Genomic DNA, 15,997 nt, shown 5'->3' on the forward strand with positions numbered 1-15,997 from the left:
ATGTAATGTCATTTGGTGTAGCCACATCTTCTGTGTGTGGTTATATCACTGAGTCCTACTGTTAGCAAGCAGCTAGCCTGTGTTAGCCAGAATGTGTTGTCATACTCTAAACCAAGGATCTCCAACCCTGTTCCTGGAGAGCTACTGTTCTGTAGGTTTTCACTCCAACCCTAATCTATCACACCTTATTCTAAAAATTAGCTGGTTAATATGCTGAATCAGGTTAGTTACAACTGGGGTGGTAGTGAAAAGCTACAGGAGAGGGTAGCTCTCCAGGAACAGGGTTGGAGTGTAAACATACGGTAGAGGGTAGCTTTCCAGGAACAGGGTTGGAGTGTAAACCTACAGGAGGGTGGCTCTCCAGGAACAGGGTTGGAGTGTAAACCTACAGGAGAGGGTAACACTCTAGGAACAGGGTTGGAGTGTAAACCTACAGGAGAGGGTAACACTCCAGGAACAGGGTTGGAGTGTAAACCTACAGGAGAGGGTAACACTCCAGGAACAGGGTTGGAGTGTGAACCTACAGGAGAGGGTAACACTCCAGGAACAGGGTTGGAGTGTAAACCTACAGGAGAGGGTAACACTCCAGGAACAGGGTTGGAGTGTAAACCTACAGGAGAGGGTAACACTCTAGGAACAGGGTTGGAGTGTAAACCTACAGGAGAGGGTAACACTCTAGGAACAGGGTTGGAGTGTAAACCTACAGGAGAGGGTAACACTCTAGGAACAGGGTTGGAGTGTAAACCTTCAGGAGAGGGTAACACTCTAGGAACAGGGTTGGAGTGTAAACCTACAGGAGAGGGTAACACTCTAGGAACAGGGTTGGAGTGTAAACCTTCAGGAGAGGGTAACACTCTAGGAACAGGGTTGGAGTGTAAACCTACAGGAGAGGGTAACACTCTAGGAACAGGGTTGGAGTGTAAACCTACAGGAGAGGGTAACACTCCAGGAACAGGGTTGGAGAGCCCTGCTATAATTTGATGTATTTTTTTCTTCCAACTTATGAGAGAAGATGATTCAGTGTTAGTAGAGGATTCATTCTTCAATTGCGGTGGCATTTGCATCTATTTTGCCACCATTTTAAAACACTTTAAAATGGCGTAGTTTCCTCTACTACATATTTTTATGCATTGTTTAAAGTTCTTAGGGCACCAAATTGGTTTGTCCCAGGACTGATGAGTAGAGTTGTAGTGACATGGGGATTTAGATGTATCTATTATTTAGAATTCTACAATGTAAACAAAAGTATTTCATATATTTTACTCAGACAAACCTCTTTTCCCAGAAGTTGGCCAACTTAGGCCCTAAAAATTGTCAAAGACTCCAGCCACCCTAGTCAAAGACTGTTCTCTATGCTACCACATGGCAAGCGGTACCAGAGCGCCAAGTCTAGGTCCAAGAGGCTTCTAAACAGCTTCCACCACCAAGCCATAAGACTCCTGAGCAGCTAATCAAATGGCCACCCAGACTATTTGCATTGACCCCCCCCCCACCCCCACTGCTGCTACTTTCTCTTTATTATCCATGCATAGTCACTTTACCTCTACATGTACATATTACCTTGACTAACCGTTGCCCCCGCACATTGACTCTGTACCGGTACCCCTTGTATATATCCTCGCTACTGTTATTTTATTGTTGCTCCTTAATTATTTATTTTTAATAAAAATAAAAAATAAATATTATTCTGTTCATTTTAGTAAATACTTTAACTTATTTTTCTTAACTGCATTGTTGGTTAAGGGCTTGTAAGTAAGTATTTCACTGTAAAGGTCTACACCTATTCGGCGAGTGTGACAAATACAATTCGATTTCTACTGTGTGATGACACGAACAAATGAATGATTTAGGTCCACTCAAGTTCCGGTATTAAGACTAAACAGGATGTGCTCTTAGGCCTACAGCTCAATGGTGGTTATACAAGGCTGCTATACTAACCCTACTAATGATATTGATAATTACTTATTATAATGATGGTCATAATAGTAATAATAACAATAAGGAGATCAAGAAAAAGGAGAGTTATAGACAATATGATGAATTTTTCTGACAATTTCATTTTAAAGTGTAACAACACAATAAATGATAAATAGAAGAGATGCAGTTCTAACAAAAAGTATATAGTCTTTATTACAGCAAAGATTAAAAACAGCTGAATTTGTGAAATAGTTTTTCCAACATGTTGTGTGGTTGCCTGAGGCTTGGTGATCACGAAATCAGTAGGCTGTTAAACAATCACAGGCAACAGAAGCAGGATCTGTCTTATTTTTATAGATATCTGTGGATGATTGATAAAGCCGGGCACCAATGAAATGACTGCCTCGCCTGGTTCACCAACTACTTCTCAGATAGAGTTCAGTGTGTCAAATCGGAGGGCCTGTTGTTCGGACCTCTGGCAGTCTCTATGGGGTGCAACATGGTTCAATTCTCGGGCCGACTCTCTTCTCTGTATACATCAGTTATGTCGCTCTTGCTGCTGGTGATTCTCTGATCCACCTTTACGCGGAAGACACCATTCTGTATACCTCTGGCCCTTCTTTGGGCACTGTGTTAACTAACCTCCAGGCGAGCTTCAATGCCATACAACTCTCCTGCCGTGGCCTCCAATTGCTCTTAAATACAAGTAAAACTAAATGCATGCTCTTCAACCGATCGCTGCCCGCACCTGCCTGCCCGTCCAGCATCACTACTCTGGACAGTTCTGACTAAGAATATGTGGACAACTACAAATACCTAGGTGTCTGGTTAGACTGTAAACTCTCCTTCCAGACTCACATTAAGCATCTCCAATCCAAAATTTAAATCTAGAATCGGCATCCAATTTCACAACAAAGCCTCCTTCACTCATGCCGCCAAACATACCCTCGTAAAACTGACTATCCTACCGATCCTTGACTTCGGCGATTTCATTTACAAAATAGCCTCCAACACTCTACTGAGCAAATTGGATGTAGTCTATCACAGTGCCATCCGTTTTGTCACCAAAGCCCCATATACCACTCACCACTGTGACCTGTATGCTCTCGTTGGCTGGCCCTCGCTTCATATTCGTCGCCAAACCCACTGGCTCCAGGTCATCTATAAGTATTTGCTAGGTAAAGCCCCGCCTTATCTCAGCTCACTGGTTACCATAGCAGCACCCACCCGTAGCATGCGCTCCAGCAGGAATATTTCACTGGTCATCCCCACAGCCAATTCCTCCTTTGGCCGCCTTTCCTTCCAGTTGTCTGCTGCCAATGACTGGAACGAATTGCAAAAATCACTGAAGCTGGAGACTCATATCTCTCTCACTAGCATCAGCTGTCAGAGCAGCTTACAAATCATTGCACCTGTACATAGCTCATCTGTAAATAGCTCATACAACTACCTCGTCCCCATATTGATTTTGTTTTTTTTGCTCCTTTACACCCCAGTATCTCTACTTGCACACCCCAGTATCTCTACTTGCACATTCATCTTCTGCACATCTATCACTCCAGTGTTTAATTGCTAAATTGTAATTATTTTGCCACTATGGCCTATTTATTGCCTTACCTCCCTAATCTTACCTAATTTGCACACACTGTATATAGACTTTTCTATTCTGTTATTGACTGTACGTTTGTTTATTCCATGTGTAACTCTTTGTTGTTGTTTGTGTCACACTGCTTTGCTTTATCTTGGCCAGGTTGCAGTTATAAATGAGAACTTGTTCTCAACTGGCCTACCTGGTTAAATAAAGGTGAAATATTTTTTTTAAACAATTAGGCTATTGATTATATACCTAATTTAAGTTGGTTTTCCCACTTTTCTTAGACAATTTAAGGCAAGTGCTGTTTTCTCATCTCCTCATTCTGCTGCTGCCTCCGCCGCATTGTTCTCAACACCAATATGCTGGTTAACTTTGCTATAATGCAACATGGTCTAGGAAAAGGATTAGAGCGTCTGCTAAATTACTAAAATGTTAAAGGCGCCAATTCAACAGAGCACTGATGTTTCAGAACCGCGGACAACAATCGCTAGAATTTATGCCAAGGTGCGTTGAAGCTGTTCTGGCGGCTCATCGTGGCCCAAAACCCTATTAAGACACAATGTTGGCGGTTCCTTTATTTTGGCAGTTTACCTGTCTGTGTTAGTAGTGAGGCTGTGTGTTAATACTCTGCACTGGTTTGTCTTTGTTGGTAGTGAGGCTGTGTTAATACTCTGCACTGGTTTGTCTTTGTTGGTAGTGAGGCTGTGTGTTATTACTCTTTGTTGGTTTGTCTGTGTTGATAGTGAGGCTGTGTGTTATTACTCTATATTGGTTTGTCTGTGTTGGTAGTGAGGCTGTGTTAATACTCTGCGCTGGTTTGTCTGTGTTGATAGTGAGGCTGTGTGTTATTACTCTATATTGGTTTGTCTGTGTTGGTAGTGAGGCTGTGTTAATACTCTGTGCTGGTTTCCTCTCCTCAGGGAACAGAAGGATCCAGTGTACCTGCGGGACAAGGTCTCTCAAAAACATTCCAAGGAGCAGTTTGAGGTAGCACAGAAGATAGAGCAGGAGTATAGCACATTCTTTACAGGTTGGTATTCAACGCATGTTGCACTGTCTCTGTTTCCCTTTGGCTGTGTGTGGGGGTGGGTGGATGCATATGCGTATGTGGCTTCGTGTGTCATTTTCTAACCTAGTTAACCCTTCCCTTCCTGTATCTTTCCAGGTATTGTCCAGGGCGGCACTCTGCCCTACATTTGCACTCAGATCATAACTATAGTTGACCAGGAACAGAGTAAGGTCCTGTGGACTCCCCTTGGCTGCCCCTAGAGGGTGGAGGCCACCACTGCACCCTTCTCCCCTAGAGGGTGGAGGCCACCACTGCACCCTTCTCCCCTAGAGGGTGGAGGCCACCACTGCACCCTTCTCCCCTAGAGGGTGGAGGCCACCACTGCACCCTGTTGCACTGCACCTCTCCACTCACAACAAACACTACAAAACCTTCCACACTATACCAATAGGTACACTACAGTAAGCTACTACACATGTAAGCTAGATATTTTTGTTATTGTTTTCAGGGTGTTGATTTGTACCTTTTAACCAGAGCCTTTTCTTCTCTGTAATCTGTAGCAGGTTGGTAGAACTGACAGGTGGTGTTACTCTTCATTTGGTCTTCCCTAAGGGTTTTAAGGTGGTGTTTCTGTAAACCTGCATTGTAAGCAGCCTTTTACAGTTAAGAAATGAGTGTTGTTGTTAAATGTTCTGCTGGAATGTGTTAGACCCCCCTGACCCAGAATCAGCCCTTAAATCAAACCTGTGTATCAAATGACATCACCCTGTTTTACACACCCCGTTCAATGAATGACAACTAATAATGTGGAATAATAATAACTGTGTGCGTATGAATCGTGTGTGTACGAGCGAGAGAGAGCGAGAGTAATATTATTGATGAATTGTAATGACTTTGTTGGTTGGATTGAAACATGGTCTTTGATATTGGTATGAAGTTGACGCCATAGAAACGTTACCTGTAGAACAGATAAACCTCTCCAAGCGATATGTCTTATTGGTCTTCTGTCAAAAATGTTTTATCCAAAAGAGATTTTGAATGGGTCAAATCAAACAATATTTTACAGCTTTCAATCAGACCAAACTTCAGTGTGCATCACGTGTGTAACTGTGTCAATAAATTAAATTGTGTGTCTATAGCAAAGCAAAAGCCATGAAAATCACACATGGCAGTAGCGAATGTTGTCTGGTCTACTCGTTGCGTTTCTATGGTCACTGCACGTGAGTGGACAGTTTACGGGCTTATCGGAAGTGCCTTCCGTAGGAGACAGGCCCCCATTCCGATCTGATGGAACAGGATAAGTAGAAGCAATATGGTGATAGGACCTCCCCACTGCCCATTGGAAGGCTAGCTAGAGCCATCACCATGCTGTTCACACCCATCTGTTACCTTCAGATCTGCAAACACCATGAAGTTAACACTAGGGTCGCAAAATTCCCTGTAGTTTCTTAAATCCCATTCGGAGGATTCCCGGAATCGTGAGGTGAATAAGCAGGAAATCCGCCAATCAGGATTTCCGGTAAACCAGGGATTTTATTGAAAGTTCACGGAATTTTGCAACCCAAGTTAACACTATAGTTCTGCAAACAAACACTATAGAGCAGGGTTTCCCAAACTCGGTCCTGGGGCCCCCCCAGAGCTTGTTTTGGAATGAAACAGTACAGAGCATATGACAATTGCAAGGTTGTGAGGGTAGGCCAGACGGCGACCACCTCAGAATACACTCCAGGGCTAGACAGACCACTGTGTCTCCATCACATATCTATCTGTCACATATTTAAAGACAATATAGAGAATATATATATATATATATATATATATAATATGTTTGTGTGTGTGAGTGTACATGCCTCACGGGGGCCTATGGACTGTAACAGTATGCAGATTAATTATTCTATAGTACATGTATTTCAACTAGTTCTCAGGCCTGTGGAAGTTCAGTAGTCATGTCTTAGCAGGTATTTGCATGTTTTACTGTTTTTGTCTTTGGTTGTCACCTTTTTTAAATGTACTCACAAACCAGAATGACACCATGGAGCAAATATATTTTCTTTATTCCTTAATAAAACCATTTAAATGTTAGTGATACATTTTTTTCCATTGTTATTTAATTTATTTTTTATTTTTTATCTAAGCGGCACAAACACATTCTCCTGCATCCTAATGTGCCAAAATCCAGTACGTCAGTTTGATCTTTTTTATTTCTGTTTTGCACTTGTTATTCTGTGGACCTTAACAAATAGTTCCTAGGTTTCCCAGTAGACGTTATAAATAAATAGGTACTATATCATTTTTACTAACTAATTCACATTTTAAATGTATCACATTAGTTCCATACATTTCATTGATGGCCTTTGTTGTTTTCTAATCAAGATTATTAAAAAATAGACAGAATGCTCCTCCAAATTTGCATTCTCGCTGAAAAAGGGACTTAATGCACAGTTTTTCAAAGGAAAATCAGATCTGAAGTTTGACTATTGGGCTGTATGATAGGTATATTAAGTACAATTGTAATGTACCTTTTTTGTAGTAGGTAGAGATGGTTTAAAATGAGGGATGCCATGTGAAATGGTTGTATTTCTAAGAAGAATGACAAGCTGCCAGGTACTGTTCTGCGGGTTTATTTTTATTTTCTTTGAAAAATAATGTGATATGTATCAAATGTTGAGACATTAACATTAGAATAAAAGTCATTTTCTCTATCGCAATGACATGGCTTCTGTGTCAGACTCATTACTGGGGATTTACACTTGGCGAGAATATCAGCGACCTAGCTGCAGTCATTTTCAATGGAAGAAGACGCGAGGAGACACAGTGACTTAACGGTTGGCGACCAGCGAGCTAGCAGTGTTCAAGGTTCCAAAAGTTTATGCAAATTTCAGCGACGTGACTACACAACAGCCAATCGGGAGAGTGCAGCTCTTGCAAGAACGCTTTGACATTGGCTAACAACCAAACTGCCATTTTGCTGCATGCTGTTAAGGATACAACCACCTGTGGAGATCTCCACGACTTGATCGCTGATTATCTCTGCAAGTAGGAGTCATCAGTTATTTGTGTCTCGCTATCTCCCCCTGTTCTTGAATGAGTTAGTTGACAACCTTGTTTCATTCAGTACTAGGAAATATTAAATGTAGACCACTTAATACTGTTCAATCATCCCCTTTGGAAATAGAATACAGTAGTTATTGTTCATTTTGCATTGAAAAGGTACCCAACCAGACACCACACACAGTTACCTAAAGGGCAGCTTTGGCCCCTGATGGTCTGGCAGCTGGATGAGAACGCACAGCAGATCCATAGAGGACAGATCCCCAGCAAATACATGTAAGACACACTGCACAGAGGTTTATTTTGATTTTGATATAAAGCAGGAAAATGCAGTGTTTCGCATTCCGAAATATGATGCCCCTAAAATCTGCCGCCCTTCAGAGATGCACTATAATTAAAAAAATAATAATTTAGTTGAAAGCAGAGTAAATGACATGGCAGATAAAACCAACATCCATCAATTTTTCTGTGCAGAGAATGAGAAGGCAGCCGTATCTCTCTGGATCACTGTAGAGAGATACGGCCTCTCAGAAAAGACAAAGCTCGCGACACATTCCTCTGCATTCAAACCGGCATCCCTAACCAAGATGTACTAGTAGAGCAACAATCAACCAGGTTTTCCACTCTTGGCTGACATCACAGAGACAGGACTTTCACCTGTCCAGTCCTCTGACTCCTCTCCCATCAGTGTACAGGATGGGAAGACAGACTGAATGTTAGAGAACAGGGTCATGTTCTTTTACTGAATTACTTTGTTCTGGCCAACGGTCTTGCCAACAGTGTCATCAAATGGTCCTACACTGATCATTGTAATGGATTTAACAATGAAAATAGCTAAATGTCCCCCCCAAAATTGTATTCGTATGATTATATTCCATTTGGGGAAATTATTCAATTACAATATTCTCATTACTGATAAACTACAGTATCTTCACTGTCAGTAAATCCAAGAAACTTAGACACAACATTTCTATACAGTCCAGTACCAGAAATGCACTTTGTGCTGTGTGATTCCCCATTCCATCAAGTTAGGCAGCCTCTAGCTACACCAGATCTGATTGGTGGATTGGGCTTCCAATGCTCAAGGTCACTTCCTCAAAGCTGTAACTAAGGTCACATGGTCTTCTTCCCATGATGTTCAAGGACATAACTGGCCTCCAGCTCCCTGGCCTTCTCATTGGGGCGAGAGATCGCCCCATGACCCACCTACCCATCATACCCTATCCCGTTTGCCAGGCCCTTGGACCAACCCTCAAGCACCGCTATCTTGCTCCCCTTTCTCCCCAAAGTGTGCACTCTTTCACTCCATATCAAAGATTTGAAAAAATATAATATTATTCACAATTATGTACGCAATCAGATAGGCTGATGTATTAGCTGGAGGAAGTTTCCCACCATATTCCATAGAATAGGAACACTGTTTTTGTTGTCATGGAAAGCTTGGCACCCAAATGGAGACCAGTTTGTCAAATACGTGTACGGAATACATATTATGAACTGTGTCATTCTTCCTCAGAGCTCAACCCTCCCCTAGCCAAGCGTCACACCTCCTCAACTCTCAACCCTGTATTAGTAAAGCCTCATCATCCTTCCTCTACGGGATGGCACACTATTTTGTGTGAAATCCTGCAAAAAGTATTCCTGCATATTTATTGGAAAAATAAACAAATGCATCGAACAGACACAAGCCTATGGAACCATGTCTCAACCCTGCATTAGTCAAGCCTCACCTATGTAAAAATCCACGTAAAAAGACAATTACCACTAAATAAGTCACAACTGTGTCCTCTACATACGGTGCATTCGGAAAGTATTCAGACCCCTTGACTTTTTCCACATTTTGTTAACAGCCTTATTCTAAAATGTATTTAGAAAAGAAAATCTACACACAGTACCCCATAACGACAAAGTGAAAACAGGTTTTGAAAGTTTAGGAAATGTATTAAAAATAAAAACAGAAATACCTTATTTACATAAGTATTCAGACCCTTTGCTAGTGGGAGACTTGAAATTGAGCTCAGGTGCGTCCTGTTTCCATTGATCATGCTTGAGATGTTTGGAACCACCAATCTTGGTTTCATCAGACCAGAGAATCTTATTTCTCATGGTCTGAGAGTTTAGGTGCCTTTTGTCAAACTCCAAGCGGGCTGTCATGTGCCTTTTACTGAGGACTGGCTTCTATCTGGCCATTCTACCATAAAGGCCTGATTGGTAGAGTGCTGCAGAGATGGTTGTCCTTTTGGAAGATTCTCCCATCTTCAGAGGAACTCTAGAGCTCTGTCAGAGTGACCATTGGGTTCTTGGTCACCTCCCTGACCAAGGTCCTTTTCCCCCGATTGCTCCGTTTGGCCAGGTGCCCAGCTCTAGGAAGAGTCTTGGTAGTTCCAAACTTCTTCCATTTAAGAATGATGGAGGCCACTGTGTTCTTGGGAATCTTCAATGCTGCAGAAATGTTTTAGTGCTCTTCCCCAGATCTGTGCCTTGACAAAATTCTGTCTCTGAGCTTTACGGACAATTCCTTCGACCTCATGGCTTGGTTTTTGCTCTGACATGCACTGTCAACTGTGGGACCTTATATAGACAGGTGTGTGCCTTTCCAAATCCTGTCCAATCAATTGAATTTACCACAGGTACCACAATCAAGTTGTAGAAACATCTCAAGGGTGATCAATGGAAACAGGATGCACCTGAGCTCAATTTCGAGTCTCATAGCAAAGCGTCTGAATACTTATATAAATAAGGTATTTCTCTTTTTTTATTTTTTATAAATTTGCAAACATTTCTAAAAAACAGTTTTTTCTTTGTCATTATGGGGTTTTGTGTTGATTTCTGTCAAAAAAAGATTTATTCCATTTAGAATAAGGCTGCAATGTAACAAAATGTGGAAAAAGTCAAGGGGTCGGAATACTTTCCGAAACACGTGCCGCGTTCTACCAGTTGGGAAGTTGGACATTTCTGAGTTTCCTAGTTCCGACAAGCACGTGAACGCAACATAAAATCTGATTTTAAGAAGAGAAATGCTAGAAATAAGCAGGGTTTATGACTGTGGCTGTGGTAACTAGTGATGACCAGGCCATGGCAGCAGGGGCATTCAAGTAGGCAGGATTTAACACAAAGACGCACCTTGCCCAGCAGTCTGGTCTCACTACTTAGCATGTTAGCTAATCCTTCCCCTACCCCTTTCAGCTAACCCTAATCTTAACCTTAACCTTTTAACCTAACTCCTAACCTCAACCCTACGCTGCTAGATTATGCCATTTGTGTTTTCGCATTGTGGCAACTTGAAATATCTTCAGCCATTCGAAAACCCTTTAATCTAACTCATAACCTTAACCCTAACCCCTAGCTAATGTTAGCCAGCTAGGTAACATTAGCGCTAGCCACCTTTATGTTAGCAACAACAAATTGTTAATTAATATATTGTACAAATTGCAATTAGTAACATATTGTACGTTTTGCAAATTCTTAATATATTGTACGAATTGCAATTGGTAACATATCCTACAAATTGTAATTCGTAACATATCATACGAAATGGATGATGGACATCCACAAATTAATAAATACCATACGAAACGCAACAGATCATACTAAATGGAGTGTCACGAATTTACGTACAGAATCATTTGAAATGCTCTGAGGCCAGGTTGCAGCTGCCCAGAAAGACAGCCCAAGGCGGCTCAGGGGTCAACCCCCTTGTTTTCGTTCAAAGTGAAAACAATACACAAGAAGTGGGGCAGCATAGGGTCGCCCACGATCTGCGGCTACACGTCTCCCTGAAACTGTTGATTGATTTAAATATTTTTGATCTGTGTGTCCTTGGTCTCATCAACCAGGAGCGGACTAGGCATCTGGCATTTCTGGCATACACCAGATGGGCTGGTCCAGTTTTAACCCCGTGAGACTGTCAAATTTTGATTTTTCGTGCAAAAAGGATCCTTATCTGGCTAAAAATGGGGGCCTCAAGGGGAAAAAATGGGTCGGTGTGTTAGAAATGCCTGGGCCAAATTTTTGCCCCAGTCTGCCTCTATCATCAACACAGATGGGCCGATTTTTGTGCCAGTCTGCCTCTATCATCAACACAGATCTGAGATCAGTTCAACAGTGTAGTTAGTATAGAATATGGTGAAAAGTATTCAAGGCTTTGACCTCAAAGGACATAGGTAATAGGGGAGGTGTTGAGACAGTGTAGCACACTATGACCTCTGTCAAGACAAGAGGTCTGAACCTTTATGGCACATGGCAGGCCTAGTGTACTTTCCCTGGAAGGGTGAGGTCACTGGTTCCAGTCCAAGTCCCACTCCCAGCTGTGGGTCCTCATGCGCCCTCTGTGACCGTCCTGTCCTGAGACACACCATGTCTTTCTATAGGCCACTGATGCATCTGTCTGTGGGTGGCACCTGTTCCTGTCTTATCCTCTGTCTAATTGTCTTCAGAATGTAAAGGATAATTGACTGGGGGCAGAATAAGGGCTTTGGCACTGGAAACACATATTATGGTGAATGATTGAAGGAGCCTCCTTCAAATGAAGATGAAAATAAGCCAATGTAATGTACAGATAACAGAACATTTGAAAATATCATTATAGTGACAGAAGCCTGTTTAGCAAGGGAAACTCCTATCATCAGGTTCAGTTCTGAGAATTAAAATGGGGACAACTGCTGTGTTGTATGAACTCGATGGAATCATCTGTGGCCAATCTAATAACTGTCCTAAAATGGAAGCCTTGGCATTTCAAACCGAAGTTGCTGCTGCATCACAGTACGAGTTATTGTGGGCTGCTGTTCAAATGAACATGACAGTCACATATGTAGCTCAGAGACATGTGTCACGTGAATACATTACACCGAAAGAGCGCAATGTATTGCCTAATGCTGCGTTCAAGACCACTGGGAACGCGGTAAAAACAAGATGCGACTGGGATTTTTTTTTGAACGGTCATCCAACTCCGAATTCCAAGTCGGAAACTCAGTGGCTCTTTCTAGATCTCCGACTTTCCGACCTGACGTCATGACTTGATCTAGTTTTTTCCCGAGTTCTCAGTGGTCTTGAAAGCACAATAGGAACTGACTGAGACAAGTGGCTGGCACTTGGTATAAACATCAGCGCTTGGCGGTATTACTGCTTTCTGACCATCTTTGAGCGGTTTGAGCTACGCACCGCCCCTCCTACCTGTAAATCTCTCTGGCATTCAGTGGAGCGAGCGGCTCTGACAGGCACTATCAACTGGCCGAACTGTGCGACCTTGGGCTGGATGAAGGGGAAGGAATGGGGACAGTCAATTGCGAAGGCGACATCACCCGAGCGCTTGTATGTCAGAAAGCGAACACGCCGCTAGATGATGTCGTTTGTGTTTTCGCATCTTGGCAACAGTTTGGGAACTTGAAATAGCTTCTGCCATTCAAAAACCATCGAGGCTATCGATTAAATTGGCGTTTAGAAAAGTGAAATCGATTTTCCGCTGTTAATCGACCGAATCCCTGGATGGAAGACGACTTGGGAGGTCAGACAGAAACTGTTTGAAGAAAACAGCCCTTTTTCAATGTCGCTGCGCCTATCATAATCTGAAACATCATTGGCAGCCTCGACGGCTGATAGATGAGACAGACCATCTTTGCCATGGCATTGGTCCTGAAAAACTCGGAAAACCTCACAAAATGAAAAGCGCTCAACGTTTGTCATTACTGCGGATTTAAATGCCTCTCGCGAATGGACACCGACCGGCTATTTCGGTCCAGTTAGTGCGTGCGGCGTTTTCGACTGTCGCGGAAATCTGAAATAGATTGAAATAAACATACAATTAATTAAGTGCGGGTGAGAATATACAACGCATAGTTTTTTTTAAAGCAATATGGCTGGTGAGTGGGGCTGGGGACGCTGGCATAGGCTCTCCAAGGCTCCTAGATGCTAGCTGAGGCGGACGCCACCGTTCCCCATGGAAGCGGCAACTCTATGATGAGTAGAAATAACTATTTTAACAAAAATCCGGACGCCTCGATCTCTATGTCCAAGATGGACGTGATCATCCCCTTCTCGCCAGACGTGCCCTGCGACAACAATGGCCAGCGCATGTGGTGGGCATTCCTCGCCTCCTCCATGGTCACGTTTTTCGGGGGTCTCTTCATCATTCTCCTGTGGAGGACCCTCAAATACCTGTGGACCGTCTGCTGCCACTGTAACATCAAAAAGAAGGTAATGACAAACACCTCAACCGTCAACGGTTGGTTATTGATGTGGCGCTCATATTATAAAGGCAAGTTGTGCATAATGTCACATTTACGGTGATAGATGTTACGCCACTGTCTGTCTTGACACATTTTACTGTCCACCTTATGACCCGACGTTGTCCTCCATTGTTTAGAAAAGCTCCCCGGCCTGGACTGGGGTGGTTGATTTACCATGGCATATTGACTTGAGTCCAATTCGTGTTGTTGCTTTAGCCTTCACTGAGATAGTGACTCACCATCAACTTATAGTGTTGATTTACATTTGGTTGAGTTGTCAACTAACGTTTATTCAACGTAAAATCAACAAAACATGTTATTGGATTTAGGTTAAAGGTAGGGTGAAAAAAATAGTAAAGTTTTCCACATTGTGGAAAAAAAACGTTGATGCAACCAGTTTTTCCCAGTGGGTAGGCTGAGGAGCTGTCAACTACCCTATAGCTAGACAACTGTCACCAACATACAACAGGCCAGTCTATGTGGTAGGGGAGTACACCTAATATAGGCTGCAAAATTCTCTATTTTATGATAATATTCCAGACCCCTGGGAAACCAGTTATTACATGTTTTTCAGTAGAGTCAATACTTAGTATATTTCAGTATTCTGTGTCTGTGAAATGCCTGGTGGTGTTGCTTGATGAATGTAACCTGGATGGCTGATCTGAAAATAGACTGTATGGATGCCCCTGCTGTGCTGCCTGCCTAGTTGGTTTGTTCCAGTGCAACAGTAGGCTAGGGGTGGCCCACATAAAGAATGAATCATGTATGAATCACCTGTGGGTAAAAGACTGCTTCAGTTTGCTATCACTCAGTGTTGTATAGGGCACAAGTGGTCCTCTTGTTGGTTTAGCTGGATAGTTATAGACCTCCGAGGTGGGCACCTCACAGATCAAATCAAATTGCACACGTAACATAACATACACCGCTGCAATTCCAAGAGCATTTCATTGTTTTCTCCAGTCTCTGCACAGATGATGCTGTCGGTTAAAAAAACATGTTTTAGGAGGCCAGTCGGGGTCTCAACTTACTGGTAGCATAATATAATAACATGCCATTTTGAAATGTGGTAGTGCATCAGCCGTTTTCCTCTTATGTCAGTCACTGACAGTCACTAACATTTTCAATTAACAGTAAGTTGGTCTTGCCAGTTATATAAGTGTCCAGCAGCCCTGACCTCTAGGGGGTCCCCATTGTTTTTGTTAGTCACTCTCACTCAGATATCATATTACCGGAAATCAGTTTTAAAATTGCACCCCCCAAAAAAGGTTGCGAGAGGGAGAAAGAGGGCCCTTTCTGCCCCTCTGCAAAGTCCTCCTGGCATAGGGTGGGGGGACGGCCCCTTTCTGCTCATCTCTGTTGGGTGTTGTATTGTGACAGCCAGGGGCATCAGAGGGATGACAGCAGGACAGGCAAAGGGCACTCTTTCCATCCACCCTCCTCCAGCCTCCACCATCCCTTAATTTCAACTTCAAGTTTTATTCTTCACATGCACATGTACAGTGTAATATGGAGTTGCTCCCCCTTTGCTGCTATAACAGCCTTCATTCTTCTGGGAAGGCTTTCCACTAGATGTTGGGATATTGCTGCAGGGACTTTCTTCCATTCAGCCATGAGCATTAGTGAGGTCGGGCACTGATGTTTGGCTATTATGCCTGGCTCGCAGTCGGCATTCCAATTCATCCCAAAGATGTTCAATGGGGTTGAGTTCAGGGCTCTGTGCAGGCCAGTCAAGTTCTTCCACACCGATCTCGACAAACCTTTTCTGTATGGACCTAGCTTTGTGCACAGGGGTATTGTCATGCTGAAACAGAAAAGGGCCGTCTGCAAACTGTTGCCACAAAGTTGGAAGCACAGAATTGTCTAGAATGTCATCATATGCTGTAGCGTTAAGATTTCTCTAGCCCGAACCATGAAAACAGCCCCAGACCATTATTCCACCTCCACCAAACTTTACAGTTGACACTATGCATTGGGGCAGAAAGCGTTCTCCTGGCATCTGCCAAACCCAGATTTGTCCGTCGGACTGCCAGATGATGAAGCGTGATTCATCACTCCAGAGAACTAGTTTCCACTGCTCCAGAGTCCAATGTTGGCTAGCTTTACCCCACTATAGCCGACGCTTGGCATTGCACATGGTGATCTTAGGCTTGTGTGCGGCTGCTCGGCCATGGAAAGCCATTTCATGAAGCTCCCGATGAACAG

The 15,997-nt window shown here is 43.0% G+C and overlaps 2 protein-coding genes across 2 annotated transcripts in view; both read left to right on the top strand.

Annotated features, from left to right (window-relative positions):
- The window catches only part of LOC120017765 (disks large homolog 5-like), a 127,194-nt gene extending 119,963 nt beyond the window's left edge, over window positions 1–7,231 (top strand). The window contains exons 33-34 of the mRNA XM_038960738.1: window positions 4,432–4,541; window positions 4,677–7,231. Of these exons, the coding sequence (XP_038816666.1) occupies window positions 4,432–4,541; window positions 4,677–4,780 (214 nt within the window). The 3' untranslated portion in view covers window positions 4,781–7,231. The remainder of the gene's footprint in view (window positions 1–4,431; window positions 4,542–4,676) is intronic.
- A 6,352-nt stretch (window positions 7,232–13,583) lies between these two features.
- LOC120017966 (calcium-activated potassium channel subunit alpha-1-like) overlaps window positions 13,584–15,997 on the top strand; it is a 354,744-nt gene continuing 352,330 nt past the window's right edge. Inside the window, exon 1 of the mRNA XM_038960926.1 lies at window positions 13,584–13,763. Within this exon, the coding sequence (XP_038816854.1) occupies window positions 13,584–13,763 (180 nt within the window). The remainder of the gene's footprint in view (window positions 13,764–15,997) is intronic.

This window comes from Salvelinus namaycush, chromosome 22, assembly GCF_016432855.1.
Source record: "Salvelinus namaycush isolate Seneca chromosome 22, SaNama_1.0, whole genome shotgun sequence".
In the NCBI taxonomy this organism is placed as follows: Eukaryota; Metazoa; Chordata; class Actinopteri; order Salmoniformes; family Salmonidae; genus Salvelinus; species Salvelinus namaycush.